Source organism: Carcharodon carcharias, chromosome 8, assembly GCF_017639515.1.
Source record: "Carcharodon carcharias isolate sCarCar2 chromosome 8, sCarCar2.pri, whole genome shotgun sequence".
NCBI lineage: Eukaryota > Metazoa > Chordata > Chondrichthyes > Lamniformes > Lamnidae > Carcharodon > Carcharodon carcharias.
The window spans coordinates 124,774,277-124,800,396 of record NC_054474.1 but is presented as its reverse complement, the minus strand read 5'-3'; the positions used below and the strand labels follow the sequence as shown (position 1 = coordinate 124,800,396).

The window sequence follows — 26,120 nt, the reverse complement described above, 5'->3', positions numbered from 1 at the left end:
TGCCTTTGGACATTTCTCGCCCAGAAAAAAATAATGTACAAGTTGAAATATTGTACCATACATGTGCAGCACTGTTCATTCCTAGCTGAAGTAAGTTGCAAAACAAAACTTATCACTAAAGATGAAAGAAATGTAATATACAATACAATGTAAAATATTTAAAAGACTACAGGACACTCACCTACAGTACAGTACTTTTAGATTGACCAAGCTCCATCTAGTGGCAGACATTGGTTAGTGCAAGAAGCAGCTGAAGTCCCAGGACTACCTGCACCTACCAACATTTGCCATTAGATGGAGCCCAAGACTTGAGTGCCAATCCAGCAGCAGGAGCCAAGAGTGGAACAGCATGAACAGACCCTGGGAACTAAGTTAAGAGCAAAGGCCAAGAGGCGAGGGTAGGAGTCGAGGTTGGGAGGCAAGTGCAGGAAGCAATGCCAGAGCAGAGGCTTGGCCAGGGAGCAATGCCAGGAGGCAAGGCCAGGCAGAGGCAAGGCTGCAATGGGAGGAAGAGGGACTGATAGTGAGGGTGGAAGCACTGCAGGGAGGGAGGTCATTTGAGCAGGCAGGCCACAGAAGAGGAAGTCTGTTGCAAATGACGTTAAAGTGAAACTGACATTAAATGGATATATTGACACTACTTTATTAAAGACATTAAAGTGAAACAATGTTTAGTCAGTCAACATTAAGTGGGGACTTAGAGTAATTTAAACTGCTAATGAAGACAGCTGTGGACATCTCATCTTCACGGAGAAACTCAGAGAACAGTCACCATTGTTTAATGGTTTCCTACTTCTACCTCCAACCTTATCAATAAATATAGGCCACTCTTTGTAGCATATAAGATCCTGAGGGATCTTGACAGGGTGGATGTGGAATGGAAGCTTTCTCTTGTGGAAGAATCTAGAACTAGGGGTCACTGCTTAAATATAAGGGGACACTCATTTAAGTCAGAGGTGAGGAGAATATTTTTCTCTCAGAGGGTCACGAGTCTTTGGAATTCTCTTCCTCAAAAGGCAGTGGAAGCAGAGACTTTGAAAATTTTTAAGGCAGAGCTAGATAGATTCTTGATAAGCAAGGGGGTGAAAGCTTATCGGGGAGAGGCAAGAATGTGCAGTTGAGGTGACAATCAGATCAGCCATGATCTTATTGAATAGCAGGGCACGTTCAAGGGCTGAGTGGCCGACTCCTGTTCCTAATTCGTATGTTCTTAGAATTGCAATTGCTTTAGACTTTGTTTACCAGCTTCTCACTGGCCGTTTTTATTTATCTTACGTTTGAAAATTTCAATCCATAAACTAAGTTATATTCCTAAAAAATATGAATCTTGAAATTACATATCCATAACAGAATGTAGAAAGATATTTTCTGTGTCTAGTCCTACTGCACCTAGAATGGGGCAGTGTACAGAAAGAATTAATCTCATGTTGTCCTTCCCTCGGACTGCATATAACCATTGCTATTTGATCTGGAACATCTGGTGTTGCTATTTGATGTCAAAGATGGAAAATGCCTATTATGGCACAGCAGATGGTAAATGCCAAGATGCTCAAATCCCGGAGGAAAACTTGAAACAGCTGCCACAACTGTTTTGCAGTTTATATTTTATTTCGAGATGCATGTCTTGAATTCAGTAGTAATAAGTCCACCATGACTGAGGTTTTTTTTACAAAACTAAATTAAACATTTATTAATAAAAGAATATATAGGTCTACAAATTACTACTATAATAACTCCTAAATCCCCTAATTAATCTGGCAACCAGTTACACCTCTGTTAGGGCAACAGTAAAAAAAATAGAATTAACAGACCCAGGCAAAGCACACAATACCCTGGACAGTGACCTCTGTTAGGGCAACAGTAAAAAAAATAGAATTAACAGACCCAGGCAAAGCACACAATACCCTGGACAGTGATATTCAAATTGGGTTTTCTTAGCTTCTGTTCCTATAGACAGCAACTTGATGCACAGAGGCTGGAAGTTTTTCACACTTGTGTGAGATCTTAGAATTCCTTCTTCCTTATACGTAACCTCATCTCCTTTATACATGTTTCTCCCTTTTTAATGTAAATTCCATTGTTCCAATATGTCTTTGCAACTTTACTTTTCTCATAATAAAAATCTTTCATAGTACTCATACTATCAGTAACTTTTGGGAAAAATGAACACACTGTTTGGCTTAGCTTCTTTTAGCTAAGTGTAACATCCAACGATCTCTTTGAAATTCAAACTACTTTAATTTATCTAAAAATACAAATTTTCCTCACACCTCACATTCTAAAACTTCAGCCATGTTTACGTATTTAGTATTTCAAACCTAGCTTCCCTTTTGATAACTCAAAAGCTCCAGACCAGCTGTCTGTAATTCAATTAAATCCACACAGAGAAACTGATCCAAACCCCACTATTAACCTATCTTTATAATAAATCACAATAATATTATGAAAATTATTATATTTTCATGACTGTGTCCCATTCAATTTTGATCTTCTGGGTTTGGAATACCAAGGTCCTGCTGTCAGTTACCTTTGGCCAATTTTTACAATTATGGGTTAACTTGGGTCTCTTAGCCCATCACAAAGCAGATAAAGTGTTGATAATTCCTACCCTTGTTTTCAAGAATTGGTGAAACTGTTCTTCAGTTAGCTAGAGTGTGTTGCAGAACGATGCCAGCAATATGGGTTCAATCCCTGTACCAGCTGTGGTAATTCATGGAGGGCTGCCTGCTTGCCTTGCTCCACACTTGATCCAGAGCAGTGCCCCTCAAGCTATTATAACTAATTGTCTCTCTCTAATGGAGAGAGAGAGATGCCTCCAATCCCTTGAGGACTATGGCTAATTACCCACCTGGCCTCCTTTTGTGTTAAATGATTCTATTGTCCTAAGACCTCTCAGGTATCTGAGTTCCCCAAAAATGGCTTTATGTCTAAGATAGTGAGTGTAATAGAGCAACTTGTGACAGGGTCCCTTGTGTAATAAGTTGCAGAGTAATCTGTCACTTATGTTTATTAAGCAACAATACTCTTTTACTGTCATCCAGGAGATGAGGGGAAAATTGCGAACAAGGTCCAAGAGCAAGTTCTCAGTACTGTTACTGAAATGAGGTCTCCAAGTGTGGAACAGATATGCTCTGAGGACCAGATCAGTCTTCAAGTTGCCGAGAGCAGTGAACAGGACAATCTCAGCACCAACAATGAAATGAGGCCCCCAAGTGTAGAACAGATACACTCTGATATCAGTCTTCCAGTTGCCGAAAAAAATGAACAGGACGATCTCAGCACTACCACTGAAGTTAGGTCTCCAAGTCTGGAACAGATACACTCTGAGGACCAGATCAGTCTTCTAGTTGCTGGAAGAAATGAACAGAAAGATCTAGAAACTACCACTGAAAATAGTGCTCTGATCAAGGAACAGAAAAATCATGAAAGTAGCACTGTAATAGCTAAGAGTGTTGAAGAGCAAGATACAGCAGCACCCAATGAAAAAGCAACTTCACATGTTGGAGAGATGGATCGGGGAGGACCAGAGGTTTAGTATCAGGGATACAAGAAAAATTCAATGCAAGCTACTTCTTTCCTCACTTTTCCACTTAAAATTTTACCTATACCAGACATGGTGACTTTCTTCTGAAAATGAGATACCATGATATTCCATGATTCAGGAATACTGCAAACTCGTTAGTGAATTGTTGCATTGATCAAAGTGGAGGATGTTGATACTGGAGAATGAAAGGTTTTTGATATCCATTGTTCACTTCAGGTACTCCCAGGTCTGGGGCAGTTCAGTTAGACATTGGACTATAAGAACTCTCTACACAGTCCCAGTTGTGTGCCTTGATTCCAATTCCAGAAGTTCACCACTACTGGGCCAGAAAAATACTATAAATTCCAGTGCTAACTGTACTGCAATCAGAGCTCCTGACTACAATGTATTTTCCCCTTTTCTTGCTTGCCTACCTTTTATGCCTGGAATTAAACATTTTCTGTGCCTTTTTAAGCTGTGTTCTCACTGTATGCAGGAAAAGTTATCATAACATATTTAATTTATATGATTTAACATTGTTCTCTTTGTTTCCTTTCCTCATTTCTCATTGCTTAGATTTCACGCTGTCCGCATGTATCTGCCTGCTGTTAATCTGTCTCTATCTGTTGTCAGTCTGTCTCTCACTGCTGATATCTCTCTGTCTCAGCTATTTATTTTGAAAGCTAAATGCATTCACTTGACATTTTTATATTTGCTTTTTTAACAGCTTTTATTTTTAAATTAATTCTCAGGATGTAGGCATCATTGGCAAGGCTGGCATTTATTGCCCATCCCCATTTGCCTTTGGCTGTTTTGGTTTGGTGGTTGTAACCCTATTCCTTGAACTGCCACGTAGCTTGGTAAGATACCTCAGGGCTCAGGTAAGATTCAACGATATCCGGGTGGCACTGGAGTCACATATAGACCAGACCAGACTGAGGAAGGATGGTAGATTTCCTTAGAGCATGGAATCGCAATCCTTTTGTTCCCATGTTATGAAAATTTCAGATCTCTGTAACACAAATAATCTTAATTTGTAAAAATTTGTCATACAAGTAAACATGTATATTTATTATTTTTGTTTTACTTAAAGTGAAACTTATTGCTCGTGCTAAGAAACAATTCTGTCGAATGTGGAGTTATCTTCAAGAAGCACTCATACATGTCATTGTCAGTGTTCACCCTGGCTCAGTATTCATAGATGTTCTTACCGAAAATACAGCTTCATCTATGTAGATTGTACTAAATGGGACCAACACTGGGAGTACTGCAGGTGAAGCACTGGTGTATTCACAGGAGCATTCACACACAAAGCCCTCTCTGTCTCCGATACCCGGAGCCCTCACCATCTCTGATGCCCAGAGCCCTTACCGTCTCCGATAAACTCACCGTCTCTGTAATCCAAAGCCCTCAACATCTCCAATACCCAGAGCATTCTGTCTCTGATACCCAGGACACTCACCGTCTCCCAAATCCAGCACCCTCACTGACTCCCATATCCCGACCACTCACCGTCTCTGCTATCCGGAGCCTTCACAGTCAGCAGTACCTGGAGCCTTCACTGCTTCCGCTATCCAGAGCCCCAACTGTCTCTTGTGGACAGAAGGTGGAATTTGGAAAGAATGTTACATCCGTGATCAACGCAACAATAACAACTTGTCTTTATGTACCAACTTTCATATATTCCAAGGCACTTAACTAGGGATTGTTGATAAAAATGCTGACACTGAGCCACAGATGGAGGTATCTGGTGAAAAACCCCTGCCCCTTCTTACAGTCCCCCACGCCAAAGAATCCCTTATACCGAGAGTCAGTCACCCTGACCTCAGAATCCATCGAACCAGAGTGGAAGCAAGTCATCCTCGATCCCCAGGGACCGCCGAAAGAAAGATGTAGTATGAAATCTTCACAGTGAAAATGAAATAACATTCAATTACTATAAGCCTTTTGCATAATGAATGTGTTCACTGCTCTAAGTGCCCTTGTATATAGGAAAACGAATCTGTGAAACTAAATACATTCGGTTATCCCTCATTTTCTTGATTTAGTTTATTAGGCTGGCTTTAAAATAACTAAATGCATTTGGTGTTCATAAATTAGTGCAGGCAGAAAGAGGTCAATTCCAACGGTGAGGAATAGTCATGGGATGAGGCCAGTAGATGCTGGAGGTTACTACTCTCCAACCATGAATATGGGGCTGTTAATTTCTGCGGTAGAAGCTGAACGCTTGGTTCCCGATTATTTGTTTCAAATCTCCTGCCCGCCTCACTCTCGCGGCCTCCGCGTCAGTGAACCAGGCGCGGGAATACGTTGTCCAGACGACGGCCAATCAGACAGTCTGAAGGAAGGTCAGGGGTGAAAGTTGAAGAGGTTGTCGGAAGCCGCGCTCGAGCGAGCGGCCGGGTGGGTGAGCGCGCGCGGTGAAAACCGGAGAAGTCGTTATTGTAATAAGCCGGCGATAATTATTATTATAATTTAACCGATTTCGATGGTGTCCGGTGAGTTTGTCGACCGTTAATGCCGGGGTGGAGGAGGCCTTGGGCATGGAGGAGCAGTGCAAATATACTTTCGCCCTGGCAACCAGTTCTCCCCAGCCCGGCTTTGGGAGTGCCGCACTGTCGGAGGGTTTAAATCAGCTTCCAACTCGGCTGCATCACAATTTTTAATTCGAGTTGGAGAGCTTAATATTTAACCGTCACCCGCGTCACTGTCATGTATCCCATTGGAATTTATGGGAGCTTGCTGTGCAAAAATTGGTTCCTGTTTCCTGCATTACAGCAGTGACGCTGGTTCCACTTATAGTTGTGTAAGGTTTTAAAGACATGCAAATCTTTTTGGGTTGGGCATAGCCTTTCAATGTAATAAATTATCAGAAGAGTTAATGATGATGCAGTATAAAACTTCAATGATTGTTCAAGCAGAGTTGTGTGTGCACTATTGGGTACCACACAACATAATTAATAGAGGCTTTAAATACAGGACAATGCAGATTCATGTGGACACTGTTAGGTATGACGCAATGCAAATTTGAAGAAAAACTTGAAAGTTAGATCTTTATTAGAGGGTATTGTGAAGAATGAGACAAGGTAGAGACAAGAATACTGTTTTCATTAGGTTCAGGGTCATAGACAAGAATAAATGTAAGAGAATTAGATCAGAGGAAATTCTTTAACATGGGATGTTGCAAGGATATGGAATTCACTTTGAGGTAGAAACTAAATCAACATTCAAGTATAGATTGGACAGTGGATGAAGGGAGATATAAGTAGGGTGGATTTAATCCAGTTGCTCATGTGGGGAAGATAAATGCTGATTGGTTTTCCTGTGCCAATTAATCTGCTTCATACATAAGAATCATGTGTTTATATTTGTGTTGTCCCTTCATGTCCTCAGAATGTCTCAAAGTGCTTCTCAGTGCATCAGTTATTTTCAAGAATATATAGGTGAACACAGCCAGTTTGTGCCCAGCTGGATCCTACAAAAAGCAATGGGACCAATTAATTTTTTTTTTGTGATCTTGGCTGAGGGATGAATACTGGTCTCCTTTTCTTCCTTGAAGAATGCTAGGGGCCCTATTGCATCCACATGCACAGGCAGATTGGTCCTCAGTTTAATGTCTCAAGACAGCACTTCTGACAACGCAGTGTGCCCTCCATACTGCAGAAGAGGTGCTTACATGTGCTGAAGCCTGGTTCAGTGGGCACAGGACATTGTCTGCTGTAATCAGGCAGTGAAAATTGATTCTCTTCAGTCAAGCATTTTATTTTTGGGGGCAGTGGCCAAATTATTTTGATAAATACAATTTTAATACCCAGTTTTGAACCTTGGCCAAATGGCCCACTTGTGCTCCTATCAAGCCACCATTCAATTAGATCATGACTTATCTACCTCAATGCCACTTTCCAGTGCTACTCCTATATCCCTTGTGTCCAGAAATCTATTGATTTGTCTTGAACATGCTCAGTGATGGTGCTTCTATAGCTCTTTGGGGTAGAGAATTCCAAAGATTTACCACCTAATTTGAAGAAATTCCTCCTTGCCCTCACTTTAAATGACCAGACTGTTTCTCTCAGCCAGGGAAAACATCCCATCTACATTTACCTTGTCACACCCTGTAAGAATTCCACAAGTATCAATGAGATCACCTCTCAAAGTTTGAGAATACAGGTTCAGTTTCTTCAATCACTCCTTAAGACAATCCCACCATCACAGGAATTAGTCTGGTGAACCTCTTTTGCACTCCCTCTATGGCAAGTATATCCTTACTTAGGAAAGGGGACCAAAACTGTACACAGTGCTCCAGATGTAGTCTCAAGGCTCTATACAATTGCAGTAAGACATCTTTACTCCTGTATTCAAATCCCCTTGCAATGATGGCTAACATATCATTTGCCTTCCTGATTGCATGCTAGCTTTTAGTAACTCATGATAGAGGACACCCAGGTCCCTTTGGAAATCACTTTCCAACTTCTCACCATTTAACAAATACTCTGCCTTTGTTTTTTAACCAAAGTGGACAACTTCACACTTTTTCAGATTATATTCCATCTGTCATGTTCTTGCCCATTCACTTAGCCCATCTCAGTCACCCTGTAACCATGTCTCTGTAATAGCAATTAAAATCATACCCACTTACCTTTGTGCCTTCAAATCAGCAAATGCTGCTATGCATTAGGATAAAATACCCCTAACTTCCTATTACCAATTTTGCTTCCCTCCAATCCAAGCTCCCTCTCAGGTTCACATGCCTATGCAAATCTAGTTTAAACCCTCCCCAAAAGCATTAGAAAATCTGTGAAGATGTTAGTCCCAGTCCTGCTAAGGTGCAACCTGTTCATCTTGTACAGGTCTGACCTGCCCCAGAAGCACTCCCATGCCTCAGGAATCTGATGTACTCCCTCCTACACCAGTTCTCCAGCTACATGTTCAACCACTCAATCCTCCTATGCCTATGTTCATTAGCTTGTGGCAGCGGGCATGATCCTGAGATTACTGCTTTTTAATTTCTTTAACTCCCTAAAATATGCCTTTAGAATCTTTTAATCCCTCCTCCTACCTATCTCAGTACCAGTGTGGACCACAACCTCTAGCTATTCATCCTCTCCCAGAAGAATGTTCTACTGCCACTCTGACATCCTTGACCCTGGCACAAGGGAGGTAACACACTATCCTGGAGTCACACATACAGCCACAGAAATCTTCCACTAACTAACAAAGCCCTTATCACTTACTCTTCTTTCTCCCCTCCTGTGTAGCTAAGTCACCCATGGTTCCATGGACTTGACTCTTGTTGCACTCCTGAGGAACCATCACCTTCACTAGTATCCAAAATAAAAAACCAGTTGGCAAGCAAGATCAATTCAGGGGACTTTTGTACTACCTGCCTGGTTCAGTTAGACTGCCTGGTGGTCATCCATTCCCCTCTGCCTGCATGCTCTTAACCTGTGGTGTGACCACCTCCCTAAACATGCTATCCACATAGTTCTCTGCCTTGCAGATGTACCCATGACTGCAACAGGTGCTTGAGTTCCAAAACCTGGAGCTCAGGCTTCTAAGGAACACTCCACTCAGCTGAGCTGCCCTGCCATAATTTACAAACTATTTGTTAAGTAGAATAACTTACCAATTACTCACCAGTCAGCTTCTTTCTCTGTACCAAAGTAAGAACCAAATACTGGAGGCTGGGAAAAAAAAAAACACCTTCTTCACCAAACTTGCTCACTCAAGTCACATTCTGTTTGCAAATTGTACCAAGATCCCTGTATTTATACCAGCTGAGATTCAGATGAATCAGCTTTGCTATACCATTGGAAACAATTCAACTAGCTACCTAATCAATGAAATACAGCTGCTCTCAAGTAGATAGCTTGTTTGTCCCTGCTTTTAAGATGGGAAGAAGTTTAAACAAAGTAATTTTAGTTAAATACTAAATGGAAACAAAACTAGATTTTTAGAAAGCTTAACCTTTAAGATTAAAAGCAAAATACTGTGGATGCTAGAAATCTGAAACAAAAACTAAAATTGCTGGGAAAACTCAGCAGGTGTGACAGCATCTATGGAGAGGAAGACAGAGTTAATGTTTCGAGTCTGTATGACTCTTTCTCTTTAGTTCTGGTGAAGGACTCGAAATGTTAACTCTGTCTTCCTCTCCATAGATGCTGTCGGACCTGCTGAGTTTTTCCAGCAATTTTTGTTTTTGTAACCCTTAAGATTCCCTCACTCACTAACTCTCAGCTGCTCACTTTGTCAAGTCACACTCAGAACAAAATGCAATTTGTCAAATTTTACATTTTCACTCATGTACATATTATTATTTAAATTCCCTGTTCCCACAAAATTATGGATTGACAAAAACTAATCAATTGAGTAATGTTGGCAGCCCTCTGACATCTTGCCGATGTGTACAGTAGCCAGTGTTGCAAACTTTATCATCGTCTATAACAGATCTACCTTGTAGTAAAAATATCCCATCCAAAGTACACCCATTACAAATGTATTTCAGTACACCATCTCCCCACTGTAAATCCTTCCCAGTATGAGCTTTTCTCCACTGCAGACCCATCCTAATATAGAATCTCCCATGTCGAAGGCATCCCCAGTGATGCATGATGGATTTGTACCTGAGATCATCTGATCAAGTAGGAGAAGCCAGTAACATGCCTTACTGGCCAGCCTGAGCCCAAGCAGCTGCGAATGTATTGCTCATTGTACCTTTTAACCAAAAACACATGTATTCCCAGAATGTTTGTCCAAGATATTACGTTTCGCCAATGTCACATTTGAGAGTTTGGGGTTAGTTTTGGAGTTGAGAGGAATGTCTTAACTGTCCTTGGATTTCTAACTAACTGAATTGTTTCTGTAATTGTAGGTTAGGTGAGAAAGATGGCTGAGAGACCAGAAGACTTGAATCTGCCGAATGCAGTCATTACCAGGATTATTAAAGAGGCGGTGAGCACTGATGAAAGTTTCTCATGGTTTAACCAGGCATCCATAATCTCAGATCTTACTCCATTAATTTCACAAGGTCATGAATCATATTTTCATACCTCCAAGACATTACTGCTATCCTTGTGCAACTAGTAATTGATAAATTCCTAATTTATTTTCCTAATGAAAAAGCAGGCATTCTTACTGCATAGTTGTTCACTGGTAGTTAGAAAATGAATTACGTTTTTCATGAGATGGTTTTGCTTTTTAAATTGGGAAGATGGTTAAGTGAAAATTGGCAGTGGAGTTACTGGTCAGTGAACAAAGAATTAAAAAGACTTTTTTTTCACTTATGGGATGTGGGCATCGCTGGCTGGGCCAGCATTTATTGCCCACCCCTAATTGCCCTTGAGAAGGTGCTGGTGAGCTGCTGCCTTGAACCGCTGCAGATCATGTGGTGTAGGTACACCCACAGTGCAGTTAGGGAAGGAGCTCCAGGATTTTGACCCAGTGACAGTGAAGGAACGGCAATTTTTTTCCAAGTCAGGATGGTGAGTGACTTGGAGGGGAACTTCCAGGTGGTGTTCCCATGCATCTGTTGCCCTTGTCCTTCTAGGTGGCAGTGGTGGTGGGTTTGGAAGGTGCTGTCTAAGGGGCCCTGATGATTTCCTGTAGTGCAGCTTGTAGATGGTACACACTGTGTGTCGGTGCAGGAGGAAGTGAATGTTTGTGGATGTGGTGCCAATCAAGCAGGCTGCTTTGTCCTGGATGGTGTTCTTGAGTGTTGCTGGAGCTGCACTTATCTGTGCAAGTGGAGACTATTCCATCACATTCCTAACTTGTGCCTTGTAGATGGTGGACAGGCTTTGGGGAGTAAGGAGGTGAGTCATTCACTGCAGAATTCCTAGCTTCTGACCTGCTCTTGTAGCCACCTTATTTATATGACTAGTCCAGTTCAGTTTCTGGTCAATGATAATCCCCAAGATGTTGATAGTGGGAGATTCAGCGATGGTAATGCCATTGAATGTCAAGGGGCGATGGTTAGATTCTGTCTTGTTGGAGATGGTGATTGCCTGGTACTTGTGTGGCATGAATGTTACTTGCCACTTGCCAAGCCTGGCTACTGTCCATGTCTTGCTGTATTTGGATATGGACTGCTTCAGTATCTGAGGAGATGCGAATGATGCTGAATATTGTGCAATCATCAGCGAACTTTATGATGAAGCAGCTGATGATGGTTGGGCCTAGGGCACTACCCTTAGGAGGTCCTGCCGTGATGTCCTGGAATTAAGATGATTGATGTCCAACAACCACAACCATCTTTCTTTGTGCTAGGTATGACTCCAACCAGCAGGAGTTTTCCCCTGATTCCCATTGATTCCAGTTTTGCTAGGGCTCCTTGTTGCTGTACTCGGTCAAATGTTGCCTTGAGGTTAGGGCAGTCACTTTCACCTCGCTTCTGGAGTTCAGCTCTTTTGCCCATGTTTGAACCAAGGCCATAATGAAGTCAGGAGCTGAGTGATCCAGGTGGAACCCAAACTGAGCAGGTTATTGCTAACCAGTGCTGCCATTATAGCACTGTTGATGACCCCTTTCATCACATTACTGATGGACTTTGGAACACCCCTAAGCATTTTATCTTGAAAAACCATGTACAATAGGGGGAAATGTGTCTAATGAGTTACTATATAGTGGAAGTGAATGGGAAAGGGATAGATTTATTTCTGTATAGTCTGTGACAGAAGAATTTTTTTCGGATTCTTTCTTGCTGGTCATAGCTCTCAAAAATGTTTTTAAATTAATTTATGGGATGTGGGTGTCGCTGGCTAGGCTAGCATTTACTGCCCATCCCTAATTGCCCTTGAGAAGGTAGTGGTGATGATTACTAGTCGTTTACGCAAGCTGCAGTGTGTGTGTATTGGTATATCAAAAGCTTTGATGTGTGTGGGTCAGTGGCTGCTATTGTCCCTAAATGGGGACACATCTTGTGGGTCATTTGAAATATTTGGAACTGATCAAAAGGTCAAGCCCTTCCATTTGTTCCAGAAAATTGCTGCTTTGGATCTGTAAATGTCTAATTGCCTAAACTGTAATACAGTTTCTTCACTTAGATCTGTTCAGAGGAATTTGGAGTTATTCCTTAGATAGTACTTCACAATATCCACTCCTGCTCTCCCTAAGTCTTTGCCTCCATATTTGCCTCCACCTCTTGACCTTGACATCTCTTGTGACCTCGACTTCCATGGTCTCGATCCCTGATAAGGCCATCTCTGACCACTTCCATGAATCTCACACACGCTACACCACCCGCCTCATTGTACTTCCTCTACATTCATACCTACAAAAAAGCCCACCCCAGCCCCCCTCCACCTACATATTCAAACCTGCAATATTCCAGCTTTTGACTCTCCATTCACCAGCCTCTGCAACAATTGATTTGCTCCACCACTATTTGCTGCCACCTTTTAATGTTTTTGTTCCCAGCAAAATATATCCCGCATCACAGTTACCCTGGCATGGCTCCTACATACACTCCCTGCAGTCCAGAGGCACAGATTGCATCTATAAGGAACACAGCTGTTTAGTCATCCCACACCAGATCAGGCTGGAATACAGTGAATCACTCTTCTTCCAAAATTGCACACTGCTCCAATATCATCCTGGAGAATAAATATAACCCCTGCCTCCTTTGGCTGTTTTTCTCCACTACACCTGCACCTTAAATCCCTCTCCCCTCCAATGTCAAATGTGAGGAGCACATGGATTTCTTTATCACTAAGCTCGAGATCCTCAGTTCAATTGCTTACACCACTTCCTGCCTCTTTCCCACCAAACCAAGCATTCCCTAAGGTTTTAGTGCTGAAGCTCTAGTGCTGAATACATTTCTTTCTAGCTTTGCTGATACCTTCCATTTTTTGCGTTCGAACATTTTTACACATTAAAGGCACTATATAAATGGAAATTGTTGTAGATCAATCAGTCTTTACTATGTGACATCACTTAAGGATTTGAAATTAGTGAATGGAGTGGGATGATGCAGTTACCAAAAACATTCTTCCTTGCTAACCTCCAGGTTAAAAAGTAGTATGTTCCTGCAAGTCAAATATCAGCCCCTGAACAAAAATATTGCCATATATGGTTGGCTTTATGAATGATAAATGATATTCTATCTATAATATAGTCGTGCTCAAAAGCTAGTTTGTTCTGTATCTGACAGCATGCAGTTCGATTAATATATATCCTCTTTTAGCTTCCAGATGGAGTGAATGTCTCAAAGGAAGCTCGTAGCGCAATATCCCGAGCAGCAAGTGTCTTCGTTCTTTACGCAACTTCGTGGTAAGAAACTCCGTATGAGCAGTAAAGACCCATGTCTATACAGTTTTCTGTAATTTTGGTATGCATCGTCAGTTTACTACACTAGTTAAGCTTTGTTTTCATTACTTTTTGCAAATGCAGTGCTCAGCCAAGTGAAAGATGTGTAAAAAAGAACTTGCATTGATATAGTGCCTTTAACGACCATGGGACATTCCAAAGTGCTATCAGCATCAAGCAGCCCTAGCTGAAGAGTAGTATGTTTACAGACACAAAAATGCTCCCTCCATTCTGTCCTGCCAAAATTGACATCTGAATGAGCTTCCCAATTTAGTGCTGTTTAATAAGCAGTTTTGTCCTTGTGGACCTATGTCTTGTAAGAATTGAAGATATTTGAATAGAATTTATGTAGGACCCTACAATTAGCAGCAAGGAAACTTCATCCCTTACCCTGAGTTAGATTTGAACCCAGAAATTATAATGCTGAAACGTAATGAAAAACCCCTTTAGCTATTCTCACATTCTACGTCTTAGAAATCAATGAAACAGAATTTTTGTACATAATTTTGTTTCCTGTGCATTTCACTTTTGCCATTTTAACCATCTTCTGTTCTGTACCTAAGCACTTTACAAGACATTCAATCTTGTTTCCAGTCTACTTGGTCATTATGAGGGTGGATAATTTTCTTTTCCCACTTCCATTTGTTCTGTTTCTTAAATTCAATTCATCTGTAATATATCTTTTAGTTTCAAGGAATGGTTCAACATCTGAAACATTGACATGTCTTTTGAACAAATGCTGGCCAGCCAGCTCCTAGTGTCTTGAATGTTTTCTGCCTTTGTTGCAAATTTCCCGCATGTGCAGTGTTTTGCTTTCCATTCATCAAAAAGATAGGAAGCTTTTAAAATGTGAGAAAAGAAGTAGCCAGGAGAAGGGACTGAGGAAACTGAATCTAAAGGATATGGCCAAGATAGTTGAAGGTTTTGCAACCATTGGTGGGAAGAGTAAGGGGAGGATGTTCCATACAAATCATTTAATGTCTCACATCTGTGCTGTTTTCTTTTGTAACTCTTATTGAGTTAAAACAATTAAACCAAATTAACAAAATTGGGATAAATCAGGCACAGCCCCTAATTTAGGTCAACTGTAAAACCAAGAACAAAGTTTAAAGGAACCTTACAAACTTTAAACCAAAATGTGATAAAAGGGGTCAATAAAGCACCCCAGTCCCTGCGGTGCCCATCGAGCACTGTTTTCTTTTGTATGGCTCCTAACTCCCGCTCCTCATCAGAGGTCCGTTAACTCAAAGGTATCTAGTGCATATTGGGTCTAGGAACCAATCAGCAAATTTGGTTTGGCCAGTTTAAGTATGACCATGCCTCGTTATCCTCAGTCAAAACTACTGATTACTCCAGGATCAAATCATGGATAACCCAAGGCTCTTTCCTCCATAATTAACCTCTTTAAACCTCTTTCCCCTACCATCTCCAGCCTTGCCTCCCAAGATCATCAACTCACATTTATAAAGTATCTTTAATGGAAAGAAATGTGTTGAGGCACTTCATAAACCGCCATAAGGAAACAGTCACCAGACTAAGAAAGGTGAAATGAGAAGTGACCCAAAAATTTTGAGGAAATTTATAAAAGAGAGATTGAGAAGCTAAAATGTTTAAGGAACAAGTTCCAAACTAGACAGGCTTCTAAAGTTCTACTGGTGATGGGGTGAAGGTGGGGGTTTGCACTAAATGCTGGAGTCTGAGAAATGCAATGTCCAGGAAGGGATTTAGTACTGCAAGAGACATCAGAGATGGATGTTGCAAGGTTTTGAGGGGTGGGTGTGGATTTCAAGATGAGGACAAAAATTTTAAATATAATATGTTTGGGATCAGAAGCTAATATATGTGAATGAGGACAGGTAATGGAGGAACAAGACTTACTGTGGAAGAGAATACTTTCAGCAAAGTTGTGGGCAAATTGGATTAATGGTATGTGAGAGGACAGCAAGATAGTTGGGTCTGGATGTGACATTCATGTTAATTAGAGGTAACTGAATGACGACTTGGAGTTTGGTGAAAGGGGGAGTTTTAAGTTTTAATTTTGTTCTTAAATTTTGCTCTTAAAATCAAATTTAGTTTGTAATTAGCAGTAACTGGAAAATACTGTTAGAAGGCTAAGTTATTTTTTTCTTTCAGCTTAGAAAGGGTAAATCCACTCTCAGCTGTAGGAGCTGAGTACTTAATTAGCTAACTGGTTGAAGCTGGTTACTGTAGCCCCAGATCAGATCAGCGCATATAAATTCAGGGCTCTTTAGTACAGCTGAGGTAACTGAGTGAACATCCTGAGGGTCCAGAGTTTGGTGAGGGGGAATTCTGTGAGAGCGGGGAAGGAGGTGTTTGTTTCCTTTTTCTTTCCCTCTTGCCCTGTAGGAATTGGTTCTTGCTCTACTACAGGGAAAGGAGCTAATTGTTTGGTGAGTATCTGGTAAGTGGGTAAGTTCTATTCTATCCCAAAGGTTTAAAATGGTACGCAAGTTGGTGGTAAGTTAATAAAATATGTTACAAAGCAGCATAAGTAAGTGATTAATATAATTAAGTAATTATTTAAAACACACTAAGGATGGCAGGAGAGGTGACGTGTCAATCCTGAATAACATTGTGATCCGGGGCAAACACGGCTGCAGTAAATGTTTGCGGCTTGAGGAACTTCAGCTCAGTCATTGAGCTGGAGGCTGAGCTGCAGATCCTGTGATACATCAGGCAGAGGGAAAGTTACCTGGATTCTTTGTACCAGGAGGCAGTCAGACTATTTAGGATAGGGTCTTCTGATTTGGTCAGGGACATGAGGGTGTGACTGCAAGTGAGGCAGGAGTGTGAGCCTCAGCAATTGTCCAAGAAGTCTGAGGTTCTCTCAGCTCGTTTGGATGAGAGCAGGGGCTGCAGGGTGGATGAGGAAACTGACCATGGCACTGTGGTACAGCAAGCCATTCAAGTGGGAGGAGCAAAAAGAGTGTAGTGTAGTGAACATAGATGGCTGTGTTGCCTGCCCAGTGCCAGGGTTCAGGACATCTGTTCAGGGTTGGAGAGGAACTTGCAGTGGGAGGGGGAGGATCCAGTTGGTGTAGTCTATGTAGGTACCAATGACATAAGTGGAACTAGGAAAGAGGTTCTGTGAAGAGCATATGAGGAGATAGGCACTAAATTGAGAAGCAGAATCTCACAGATCATAATCTCTGGATTATTACCTGAGCTGTGTGCAAATTGGCATAGGGTACATAAAATTAGATAAAAATGTGGCTTAAAGACTGGTATGGGAGAAGTGGTTTCGCATTTGTGGGGCACTGGCACCCAGTACTTGAGAAAGTGGGGGCTATACTATTGGGACAGTCTACATCTGAACCGGGCTGGGACCAGTGTTCTTGTGAACTGCATAGCCAGGGAAGTAGAAGGGGTTTTAAACCAAATAGTGGGGGATAAGGGATCAAATGTGGAAAGATGTATTATGTCAAAGAGTAGAGACAAGGTGAGAGGAAAATAGTAATATGGGAAATGAGTCAGAATGGCAGGACAGAGAAAAACCTAAGAATGCACAAAGAATCATGATTCGATGTCACAAAGATAACAAAACTAAACTAAGTGCTCTCTATTTGCATGTAGCATTCATAACAAAGTAAATTAATTGATAGCGCACATTTAAGTAAATAAGATCTGACGGCCATTACAGAGAACTGGCTGCAAGATGACAAGGATTGGGCCCTGCATATTGCTGGGTATATGACCTTCAAGAAGAATGGAAAGCTAGATAAAGGTGGAGGGGTGGCATTGTCAATCAAGAATGGCCTTTGTGCAATGGTTAGAAATGACCTTGGTTCAGGAGATCAGGATGTAGAATCGGTTTGGGTGGAAATGAGGAATAGTAGGGGAAAGAAGTCACTAGTGGGAGTAGTCTGTAGGCCCCCTAACAATAACCACAATGTAGGACAAAGTATACAAGAAGAAAAATTGGGTGCTTGTGATAACGGGGTGGCAATAATCATGGGTGATTTTAAATATAAACTGGAAAAATCAGATTGGCAGAAGTAGACTGGATGAGGAGTTCATAGAATGCTTTTGAAATAGTTTCTTAGAGCAGCACGTTCTGGAACCAGCTAGAGAGAAGGTGGTATTGTGCAATGTGACAGGATCAATTAATGACCTCAAAGTGAAGGCACCCCTAGGTAGCAGCGACCACAATATGATTGCCTTTTATATCCAGTTTGAAAGGGAGAAGAATGTGTCTAAGACTAATATTTGAAACTTAACTAAGGGCAACTATGTGAGCATGAAAGCTGAACTAGCTGAAGTGAACTGGGATTCTAAGCTAGGGGATAGATCAACAGAAAAGCAGTCACTGACAATTAAGTGGATTTTTCAGAATAATCAGAATAAACATACTCCTACTATAAAGAAAATTTCTAAAGGAAGACCCATCATTCGTAGTTAACTAAAGAAGTTAGGGATAACATCAAACTTAAAGAAAAAGCATATATAACTGCGCGAAGTTGAGTGGCAGGTCAGAAAATGACTAAAAGGTTAATCAGGAGTAAGAGATTAGAGTATGCGAGAAAGCTAACTAGAAGTGTTTAAAAAAAAGAGTTTCTACAGATATTTAAACAGGAAAAGAGTAGGTAAAGTGAGTGTTGGTCCTCGAGAGTGAGAATGGGGAGTTAATAGTAGATAAAAAGGAAATGGTGGATGAAATGAACAAATATTTTGCTACTGTCTTCACTATAGAGGATACAAAAAGCACTCCAGTAATAGCTGTAAATCGGGAGGTGGAGGGGAGAGAGAACTTGCTGAAATTACAATCACTAGGGAAGCAGTACTGAGCAAACTGATGAAGCTGTGGGCTGACAAGTCTCTGGGTCCAAATGGACTTCATCCTAGGGCCTTAAAAGAGGTGGCTATGAGGTAGTAGATGCGTTGGTGTTAATTTTCCAAAATTCCCTAGCTTCTGGAAAGGTTCCACCAAACTGGAAAGTAGCAAATTTAACCTTTCTATTCAAGGTGGGAAGGAGGCAGCAAACAGGAAAGTATAGGCCAGTTGGCTTGACATCTGTTGTGGGGAACGTGTTAGTTGTTCATTGAAGAGGTTATAGCTGGGCACTTGGAAAAGCTCAAGGTTATCAGGAAGAGTCGGCATGGCTTTATGAAAGGGAAGTGTTTAACCAATTTATTAGAGTTCTTTTGAATGAGTAGCAAGTGCAATGGATAATGGGGAACCTGTAGATGTACTGTACTTGGATTTCCAGAAAGCATTTGATAAGGTGCCACATCAAATGTTATTGTGGAAAATAAAAGCTCATGGTGTGGGGGATAACATATTAGCCTGGATAAAGCATTGGCTGGCTGACAGAAAACAGAATGCACAAATTGGTCTTTGATTGCCAGAATGTGACAAGAGAAGTCCTGCAGGGGTATGTGCTAGGGCCTGAACTTTTTACAATTTACATCAATGACTTAGATGATGCGAGCGAAGGCATGGTAGCTAAATTTACAGATGACACAAAGATAGTTAGAAAAGTATGTTGTGAAGAAGACATAAGGAGTTTGCAGATGGATATAGATAAGTTGTGAGTGGGCAAAGATCTGGCAGATGGAGTATAATGTGAGAAAATGTGAAGTTGTTCACTTTGGCAGGAAGAATAAAAAAGCAGAGTATTACTAAAACGGAAAATGATTGCAGAATTCTGAGCTGCAGAGGGATCTAGGTGTTCTCGTGCATGAATCACAAAAAAGTTAGTATGCAGGCACAGCAAGTAATTAAGAAGGCTAATGAAATGCTATCCTTTATTACGAGAGGAAATTAACATATAAGTAAGGATGTCATGCTTCAGTTATACAAGGCGTTGGTGAGACCACACTTCAAATACTGTGTGCAGTTTTGGTCTCCTTATTTAAGGAAGGATGTAAATGTGTTGGAGATGATTCAGAGGAGGTTTACTAGGACTGATACCTGGAATGATCGGGTTGTCTTATGAGGATAGGTTGGACAGGCAGGCTGGGCTTGTTTCCACTGTAGGTTAGAAGAGTTAGGGGTGACTGATTGAAATATATAAGACCCTGAATGGTCTTGACAAGGTGGACGTGGAATGGATATCTCCCCATGTGGGTGAGTCCAGAACTAGGGAGCACTGTTTTAAAATTAGGGACTGCCCTTTTGGGACAGTGATGAGAGGAAACTTTGAGTTGTGCGATTTTGGAACTCTCCACCTCAGAAGGCGGTGGTCACTGAATATTTCCAAGGCAGAGGTAGATAGATTCTTTCCCCACACTGCCCCCACCCCATCCACTACAGGGCCATGTGTTTCTTGTTCCATGATATTCTTCCATACAATGCTACCTGTGTTCTACTATTATCACATTCTGCTTTCTTGCCACTATCAGTGCCTTTTTTTAGTACTAACCAGTACCATTAACACTCCCCTTGTCCTTTAGTTCATGACATCTTTGTCAATACTTCCTTTGTCCCCACCTGTTACTGGCCTTCTATTCAGCTCCACCTGCCCCGTCCCCCTTTAACAGTATAAATTTCATCACATTTCTACTTCTCTTCAGCTCTGAAGATGGGTCATATAGACTCGAAACGTTAACTCTGTTTCTCTCTCCACAGATGCTGCTAGACCTGCTGAGATTTTCCAACATTTTCTGTTTTTGTTTGATTTCCAACATCTGCAGAATCTAAGGTTCTTGGGGGTAGATGGGAATGTGGAACTCAAACCACAAACAGATCAGCCATGATCTTACCGAATAGCAGAGCAGGGCTCAAGCGGGGTGAATGACCTATTTTATTTTGTATGTTTGTAGGAACTGAGTTGGGTTGTAGATGTGTAGTGTTGTGGAACTATCCTGATTATAGGATGTGGTGTTCACTGAACTCAGCTCCAGTAGGAAGCCAGTGTTGTAAATGGTCTGATTTGGCCTGAGACACTAGCCAGGTAGAGGGGGTGGAGTCAGCAGCAAAGACGTTTTGTGGTAAGGATCAAAGATGATGGCTTTTTGTTTTCCAGTATTGAATTAGAAGAAATTATGACTCAACTAGATGTTCGTCAAGCAACATGCCAGGGAGAGATGGTGGAGAAATGAGGTCAATGTATTTATGAAAGTTGTGCATGTGGATGATGAAACTAAGAAATAGCATGTAGGAGGAGGATTCCAAGGATAGATTCTTGGTGCAGTTTGAGCGTTTGTTACTGGGCAAGTAACCCAGGTGCCTGGACAATGATCCCGGGACATGGGTTCAAATCCCGTGGAAGCTGGGGAATTCAAATTCAATTAAATAAGCTAATGTCAGTAATAGTGACTGAAATCTGTATCTTCCCAGCGCAAATAACTTTGCAATGAAGAGCAAGAGGAAAACGCTGAGTGCCTCTGATGTGCTTGCAGCAATGGAAGAGATGGAGTTTGATCGCTTCATAACCCCACTGAAAGATGCATTGGAAGGTGAGGAACCTGTGATGCACTGTTTAGACCACTGAACTAATTGTATAGTCATTTAATTAACAAAAAGTTATTCTCTACACCTAAGTAAGCACTGGATGCCAATTATAATTCAAAGCTCTGGTTTAGCTTTCTAATGCAAAAAATTGCCTTTACAGGTATGAGACAGTAGTTTAAAATGAGCTGAAAAATTGATGTACGCTACAAGTGAGTAGATCCTTATAGTCTATATGATTACATCATAGGGTGGGAACTGGACTTTGCTTTTGAAAGCAAAATTTTTGTGTTGCCCACCCCTCTGAGAACTGGGTGAATGAAACCCTCATCTGGTTTGCTTACTTTTCACTAAGGTTTTGTGTTCAAGTTGAAGGATGGTAATGGAACAGGCATCCATATTAAGAATTGAATATTCCCAGAGCAAATGTGGTATAGGTAGCTCCATTAACAAATGATTTTATGGCACAGAAACAGATCAAATGAGTATGATAAGGAAATTGCAAGGGATATCAAATCAACACAAACAATCTTTATAATTATTTTAGGGAAAATTGATCAGGAACAATTTGGTCTCCTTAAGAATGGATAATGGTGATGTTGTCAATGAACACAAAATGATGGACATGTTGAATACTTGTTTTATGTTAGCATTTACAATAAAGGAATTGGATAGCATGCTGGACATCTCAAAGAAACTAATTTTCAACCAGGGACTCACCAAAATTAATGTAAGCAAAATAACACTAATGACAAAAATAGCAATAAAAATTGACAAAATTGTTTTCATCCCAGGGTTTTAAAGTAGGTGAGAATATTGCAGATGCCCTAACAATAATTTTTCAACCTGGCCCCCAAAGCCTCTATATCTGGCCAAAGGACTTGCTGTTCAAACTACAGCTAAGTTGAATGAAAGATCTGCAAGGAGCTGCTCTTCTAATCACAGGCCTTTTCTCTCCTGCATTTGTTGCTGATAGGCTCATCAGCAGCAAATTGAGAAGAGATTCAGTCTCTGATTGGAGGAGCAGCGAGCAGTGCAAAGGCAAGTGGTTGTTTTAAGAGCACACGTGCTCTCTCGCCCTCCTGCGTAGGTCCCTGAAGAAGCACTAGGCCAGGATGGCAGAGTGGGCAAGGAGACAATAAGGAAAAGCAGAGTTGCATATTTTCCTTAAAGGAAAACTGAAATAAAATATCAATCTACAATACACACTTGCTGAGAGAGATGAAATCATGCTGCTTCCTGATGGTGTTGAGTACTCCGCGGGCCTTCCCTAGCAAGGGCTCAGGAGAGGGGCAATGAGAAGGATGTCAAGTAGGAAGCAACAAGTGTTCAATCTGGTGGCAGTCCCCAAAACCTATCCACAAAGCAGGCCAGGAGGGGAGGAAAACCCAGGCTGAAAGGCAACCTGCTTCCGATCCTGTTTTCAAATGAATTCCCCCGAGACCAGCACGGAGTGTGGCCACCCGAGGCGAATGCAAGGTCTGTGTGTCTCCATGTGAAAAGGCAAAAGATTTTATTGGTTAACTCTGCTGCTTAGCACTTTTTAATGGGCATTTTTATTAATTACACTTTTGATATCAATCTATTGCTTTGACATTGATTTCTTTTTAAAATTCATGTTTTATTATTTTTGGTTTCATGGAACATTGCCAGCAATTTCACACGTCCATTTCTGTTGTGTTCTATTTTCCATAATTACATTTTCTTTAAATCTGCTTTTTGTCTTCGACTTTTCCAATTACTCCAGGCATTGTTTGAATACTTTCCACTGATCCCTAGTGCTTTTTTTTTTATTCCACACGTAAATACAAAGTTTTCTGCCTTATTAATTGGTGATTTTCTAATGAGTTCTGCCAAATTGATCACTTTTCCTCCTCTTACTAAGGATATACACTCACCTATTCCTGGGAATTACTTATCCTATGCCCAAGTTTTGTGATAAACCTCTTATGATCTTGCCTTTTTCCCCACAGCTTACAAGCGAGAGCAGAAAGGAAAGAAAGAAGCTTCAGAACAGAAGAAGAAGGATAAGAAGCCTGAGAGTGAGGAACATGACAAGAGCAAGGAAGATGAGAATGAGGAAGACACTGAAGAGGTGAAAATGATGGAAGATGATGATCAAAAGGAGATAGAAAACGAGGAAGAGGATGTAGAAAATTGAGATGCCTATGAATGCTGTGTAGGTGCTGAGAATGATTGAATTTGGAGTTTGGGCACAATCACAAGGATTACCCCTATACACTTCCACAGGCCTGTTTAAGGACTTTGTGCCATTGAATTGGCATCACAAGGAGGCAGTGGTGGAGCTGCACTGTGCTTTGTTTTTTGTATAGTTGGGTGAAATTGAAACCTTTTCTATTTTGTTAATCATTTGTCATCTTTTTGTAAAATTGAAATTTTGAATAATGCATTCAAAAAGACATACCTTATGTATTATTTGTATTACTAAATCCTTAAGATAGCACCTGGAATTGGGCAGTGAGGTTAATGTGTTGATTGAGACCATATATCTATTGGGCTACAGATGATGGTGGAGCAAAGGTATGTACTTCAGGAACATTCCAGAGTGAGTTTTGTAAAATCACTCACTCATGGTTTCGCTAACTATATGTTATAGCTTTGTATTAATTATACATTTTACTTGGATTTAACATTGACAAGTAGTAACTTAGATCTAGCTTTTGGTACTGAGCTTTATGGGAACAATAATTTTAATTTGACTAGTGCCTTAAACATGGGAGGATAAATCCCAAGCTGTTTCACTGAGGAATAGGGAAAATGGATGCCTAGCTAGAGGTTGGAAGGGAAGTTTGGTCAGATGGGTTTTAAAGAGAATCTATAAAGGAGGGGGAAGTTTAAGGAGGGAATGTCAGGAAGACCTAGGTTGGGGGGGGGGGGGGGTGTTGGTGGAAACGCACAAGGCTAGAGGAGCAAATAATGTGAAAAGTGTAAAGCTAATGGGGTTATGGTGATTCAAAGACTGGGATAGTAATTTTAAATTGCTCTTAATCTCCAATTAGGATGGTGGGTGAATATGCAAAAGGAATTGGGCAACAGCTGCTGAGCTGGTCTTGAGATCGGAGACCATTGTAATTAAGGCAGAAAAGGAATGTATAAGGGTCAACAGCTGGAGAGCCAACAGTTGCAGTGTTGGAAGTAGGCTAACTTTGTAATGGAGATGACAGCTAAGAAATTCAGCTCAGGGTCAAACAATACTCGTAGTGGCTTGGAAAAGGATGCAATCAGTGCTCAGTGGCAAAGTCAGAAATATTGTTTGTATTCCCACTAAGAGGAAAGTGAGACTGGTAAGTCTATTGGGAGTCTGTTGAGAGGTACAGCTGAGTGGCATTGGAAGTGACCCCTGTGCCTGTGGTTGATGTTACCACTGGGCACCATGTTGAAGAAGTAGCCAGTTAGATCTTTTGGGCACTCTAGGAGTGACCAGCTATTGAACCTGAATCAGTTTATTATAATAACACTTCAGTCTTGCTGTACAGAACAGTCTAAGCTCCTTTCCCAATTTAAGTGAAAAAGGATTTTGGAAATGTGCAAAAATGATCAGAAGTAGAAAATGTAGGCTCACTTCATACAGGTAGAAACTGAGCTCAAAGCATGAATATATCTAACCTTACTGTGGAATTAAGTACATTGCATTAATGACTACTTTTAGTGATTAGTGACAGCCTCTTAAAGGTAACCCTCTTGTGGGTATAGCATAGTGCCAATCTGTCACAGGCAAAACTGGTGTACTTTATGCTGCTAGATTTCTTGTGGGTATGTAGGTAGCATTGGATTAAATGGGAGGGACTCAATTATGGATGTGACTAAGTGGTCCTTGGTACAATAACAATAATGCTTGGCCTAAATAGCCAAGTGATTATGGTACTGGGCTTGTAACCCCAAGATCAAGAGTTCAAATCTCACAATGGCAAACTATGAAACAATGTAACTTCATCTGAAACAGATGGAAACAGGTTTACTCAAAAGAGTATCAAGAGTTCAAATCTCACAATGGCAAACTATGAAACAATGTAACTTCATCTGAAACAGATGGAAACAGGTTTACTCAAAAGAGTATCAAGAGTTCAAATCTCACAATAGCAAACTATGAAACAATGTAACTTCATCTGAAACAGATGGAAACGTGTTTGTACTCCAAGAGTTACAAACTCCATAATTGAATGCCATGGGCTCGTAGTAGATTCAGGTTGAGGCTGCTGATGGGATTAGAAATTCTTAAACTGTGTTTAAGGCTACTTATCATGAAAAGGGTAATAATTGTAATTGTCTGGCTGCCATATTATCAGTCATCAATCCCACCACAGAAGTAGGATTTCTCAGTCTAATCCCTTTGTTAGCTGGACTGTCAATGAAAAGTTGTTGGGGAAAAAACAGATCACATGTTGCTATTCCCAAGGATGTGTTTGAAGAAATATACTGCAGATATACAGCATCTGTGGAGGAATGAAACATTTTCTCCATTTCCTGCCTGACCTATGTATTCAAACCTATGATTCTGGATAGCCTTGTGGGAAACTTGTGACTATCCATGAATGTCAACAATGCACCTTCAGTGTGGCTCAAAGCTATCTTCTTTTGATGCCTTCAGTTTTGAGGTTCATGAATGGCTAACTGTTGCCTTGAGATTGAGACCCAGCAGCATGCCTTTGCTTTGACCATGGTACCTTGCTATCAGCAGGTTGCAGATCCTGCAGTAGGGTTAGCTAAAGTCAACAGTTTTTGTAACTTGTCAACCAAGAAACTTGACCACCAGGGGGTTATTGGGAGCCAAGTCTGATAGATTACCTCAAGTTGAATTTTAGTGCAGTGCAGCATGAAGCCAGAGATATTCCAATCTAAAAGTTACATTAACTCAAGCCTGAATTG

General features: G+C 41.0%; 2 protein-coding genes across 4 annotated transcripts in view; one reads left to right on the top strand and one right to left on the bottom strand.

Moving 5' to 3' along the window:
• Positions 1-4,519: 4,519 nt before the first annotated feature.
• rpl12 (ribosomal protein L12) overlaps positions 4,520-26,120 on the bottom strand; it is a 29,871-nt gene continuing 8,270 nt past the window's right edge. Inside the window, exons 7-8 of one of the 2 annotated variants that reach the window (XM_041193600.1) lie at positions 9,158-9,204; positions 4,520-4,535 (exon numbers count right to left, since the gene is read on the bottom strand). In XM_041193600.1, coding sequence (XP_041049534.1) covers position 4,535; positions 9,158-9,204 — 48 coding nt within the window. In that variant the 3' untranslated portion in view covers positions 4,520-4,534. Of the gene's footprint in view, positions 4,536-9,146; positions 9,205-26,120 lie in introns of those variants that run through there. The other variant, XM_041193599.1, reaches the window with a different exon arrangement.
• pole3 (polymerase (DNA directed), epsilon 3 (p17 subunit)) lies at positions 5,867-23,653 on the top strand. Of its 2 annotated transcripts, none has more exons than XM_041193604.1 (5): positions 5,867-5,926; positions 10,392-10,471; positions 13,701-13,786; positions 21,123-21,241; positions 23,207-23,653. In XM_041193604.1, the coding sequence occupies exons 2-5, from the start codon at positions 10,406-10,408 to the stop codon at positions 23,392-23,394; spliced, it is 459 nt and encodes a 152-aa protein (XP_041049538.1). In that variant the 5' UTR covers positions 5,867-5,926; positions 10,392-10,405; the 3' UTR covers positions 23,395-23,653. The 2 variants fall into 2 exon arrangements, with proteins under 2 accessions (XP_041049538.1, XP_041049536.1); XM_041193602.1 differs by having other exon boundaries at positions 5,890-6,021.